Source organism: Phragmites australis, chromosome 3 (assembly GCF_958298935.1).
Source record: "Phragmites australis chromosome 3, lpPhrAust1.1, whole genome shotgun sequence".
NCBI lineage: Eukaryota > Viridiplantae > Streptophyta > Magnoliopsida > Poales > Poaceae > Phragmites > Phragmites australis.
Window position 1 is genome coordinate 50,159,877 of NC_084923.1, and position 3,271 is coordinate 50,163,147.

Genomic DNA, 3,271 nt, shown 5'->3' on the forward strand with positions numbered 1-3,271 from the left:
CGAAATTCATGGCTATTATGTGAATCTAATGACACTCTGATACCATATGGAATATTTTTTTAAACACCAAACCCCCTTTATCCGGAGCCTTCATTAGAGGCTAATCGAGGAGGTGCGACGCCGGGGGATCAAATCCGGCAGGCTCGGCCACACCATTCGCATACCATGTAGAACATCATAGATGAAGATGGTGGTTGGGCTCAGCACAACACAATGATGCCATGCACGGGTGGCCTCGTTATATATACATGCCGGATGGTTCTATATTTAATCCGAAAATACGCATTCAAGTATACAATAGAGTAGAGATAGAGGAGGTTAGATAGAGTAGGACGATAGGTTGACATCTAAACATATTACTAAATCTTATCTCTGGCCTAACCGTGTATGAGGCTGTTTAACAGCGAGAGTATATTTTTACCTCAATCTTGTAATTAATAAGTATCAGGAATCTCACTTTGTTAATTAAATCCCAATCCCAGTATATAAGCTAGCTAGTGGAGTGGGCATGAAGGGCAGTCGATGGCCATGCTAGTGTGGTGCCCCACCTACCGAGCTGAGCTGAGCACCCGTAGCTCCAACGGAAAAGTCGAAAACAGAGGAAACGCCAAAATAGAAATACGGACTAGGAAGATAAGAGAGCATGACACGACAAAAGCCGATCGGCAAGGAAAGCGAAGGAACTTTTTCACTTGATTAATAATAATCTGAAAAATCAATCAAGCAGATGGAACAAGGAAGAAGAAATTAAAGCTTTTAATTTGTGCATGCCGGATCGATCAGAATCATCAGCTACTACGTACTAATCAACTCCACTTAGCTTACTCCTCGTAATCGAATTTGGAAGCAGAGCACGCTGGTGCTTAGGAGCAGCGCAGCAAGGAGATAGCTACGAGTGTGCATGCTCATTAACGGATTGGACTGGACTACTAATCAAGTGCATCATTCCTCGATCGGCTTGGCTGCCTAGAGGAGGAGGGGGGCAGCCTGGTCCTGCCCATGGCGGAGCCAGTTGGAGAACACCTCCAGCGTCCTCATGTCCGCCCTGTAGTGCTTCTGCGTGAATTCCAGCAGCGTCCGCCACGTGAAGTCCGGGTACGCCCTGGGATTCCCGGCGTCCACGAGCTCCCCCGGCGGCTGCACCACCTTGTCCATCTCCGGGCACAGGAAGAAGGCCAGCGACTTGCGCGGCACGCGGCTGTTGACGACGGCGCGGTGCAGGCAGCTCCTGTACCGCCCGTTGGAGAGCGCCATGAAGGTGTCGCCGATGTTCACCACGAAGGCGCCGGCGTGCGGCCGGATGGAGCGCCACCGCCCATCGGCGAACACCTGCAGGCCGCCGACGTCGTCCTGGTGGAGGATGGTCAGCGACGTGGGGTCGCAATGCGGGCCCGTGCCCAGCGTCTCGTAGGGGCGCTGGCACGGCGGGTAGAAGTTGAGCCGCATGATGGAGTCGTTGCGCTCGAAGAAGCGCCGGAAGTGCGCGCGCCCCACGCCCAGGCTCTCGCCCAGCACCTCCATGATCTCCAGCGACAGGCGGCTCATCTCCGAGCAGTACCGACCATACACCTCCCTGCATTTGCCACATGATGGAGTCAGTACTCTGTTTCTGTCGGTCCACCCATCGACTCTGTTCCGCTCTAGTGTTCTCTTGTCTGTATGTGTTCCACTCGCCATGCATGCCTGCATGCATGGTGGCTCTGTATACATAGATCATTAATCTGAATGATAACAAGAGGAGTAGATCAGGGTGCCCACCCGTGGTGGAGGTAGTCCTCGCCGAGCTTGTCGACGAAGTAGTTGACGACGAGGTCCGGCGACGCCGAGCTCGCGGAGTAGCGGAACGACAGGGTCTCCTTCCAGGGCAGCTTGCACGCGAACCGGCCCGTGAAGCTGCTGGCGTAGCCGCAGCTCTCGCCCTGGCGCCGCTGCGCGCGCTGCTTCTCCGGGAGGGGCAGCGTGAAGAAGGCGTCCATGCAGCGGTGGGCCTCCGCCAGCAGCGCCGGGTCGATGCCGTGGTTCACCACCTGGAAGAAGCCGTGCAGCTCGCACGCCTCGCCCACCTGGCGGACCACATCGGCGGCCGCGGCGGCGTCGTCGGAGAGGAGGCCGCCGAGGTCGATGAGCGGCACAGGCAGCTCCTCTGCGGCGTCGGGTGTGGGGCTCTCGTCCGACGGCCAGATGAACTGCTGCGGGATGTCGGCAAGCCCGCTCAGGCGGGCGGCGTCGAAGATGAGCTGCTGCTGTGGTTCCTGCGCTGCCTGCACCATGGTCGACGGGCTAGCTAGAAGCAGAGTACCCTGTCTCTGCGCGCGGTGGGGGACAGGGCAGCTGCGAGCTATCGGGAGTGTGGAGTGGAAGGAATGAATCGTGGTTGCAAATGCTGCTGGGTAGCGAGGTAGGTAGCTGCAATGCGAGTTGAGTTTGAGGATTCCGAGACTTGCTGTCCTGCCCTGTCCTCTCGCCCCGTCTCGCTGCCTGCCTTTTTATATGCAGGGGGAGGGGAGGGGAGGGGAGGGTGAGCTTTGGCCAAAACAGTGGTACCACCACTGCCCTGCAGTGGCCGATTCTTCTTTTTTTTTTCTTCGCCTCTTTTTTCCCGAGAGAGAGACTGCAAAAGAGAGAGAAAGGGTAAAGGTATCATGGATGTTTGCTTGATGAACACAATTGTTGTACACAAGGGAATTTGACAGTTCTTTCTGTGGCCAAATTTGGGCTTGGCCTCCTCGAGGCAAGAACTAAACGGCTCTTAAGCCCCTGTTCCGCAGGGCTCCGCCTCTCAGTCCCATCTCGAGCCTAGAGGTTGTAGATTAAAATAAATGATTTAAACATTTATTTTTAGTTTAAAATAAAAATAAAATAGCTAACTTGATGTATTTCAACCCCGCTCCATAAATTGTGGTGCCAGGGATACCCAACTCTACCAATTATGCTAAAGAGAGTATAATTTATCTCTCTCTTTTTACATTTTAAGTGAAAGAGTTAACTCCACTTCTTCACCTAACATGCTTTCTTGGTGTGGTCAACGTTTCACATATTGAAAATGAAGTGTAATCTAAATCCGTAAAAAATGAAGTATAATCTATGCCAATATTTTGCTACAAGATGATTGTAACAGTTGTTTAAAAATGAGAAGTTTATGATTCATCTACTACCACTTCAAAAAATCGAGTTGGTGGTTGCTGGCGGCGGATGGTTTATTCACCCATTCTCTACTCTCTAAACATCGGGATAGAAAAAACATACCGCAATAATAAATAAACTGAATTTT

General features: G+C 52.5%; 1 protein-coding gene across 1 annotated transcript; it reads right to left on the reverse strand.

Moving 5' to 3' along the window:
* Window positions 1-673: 673 nt before the first annotated feature.
* On the reverse strand, window positions 674-2,448 carry LOC133913827 (gibberellin 20 oxidase 1-D-like). The gene is made up of 2 exons (XM_062357093.1): window positions 1,759-2,448; window positions 674-1,573 (listed from the first exon to the last, which is right to left on the reverse strand). The coding sequence occupies exons 1-2, from the start codon at window positions 2,268-2,270 to the stop codon at window positions 967-969; spliced, it is 1,119 nt and encodes a 372-aa protein (XP_062213077.1). The 5' UTR covers window positions 2,271-2,448; the 3' UTR covers window positions 674-966.
* Between the last annotated feature and the right edge of the window lie 823 nt (window positions 2,449-3,271).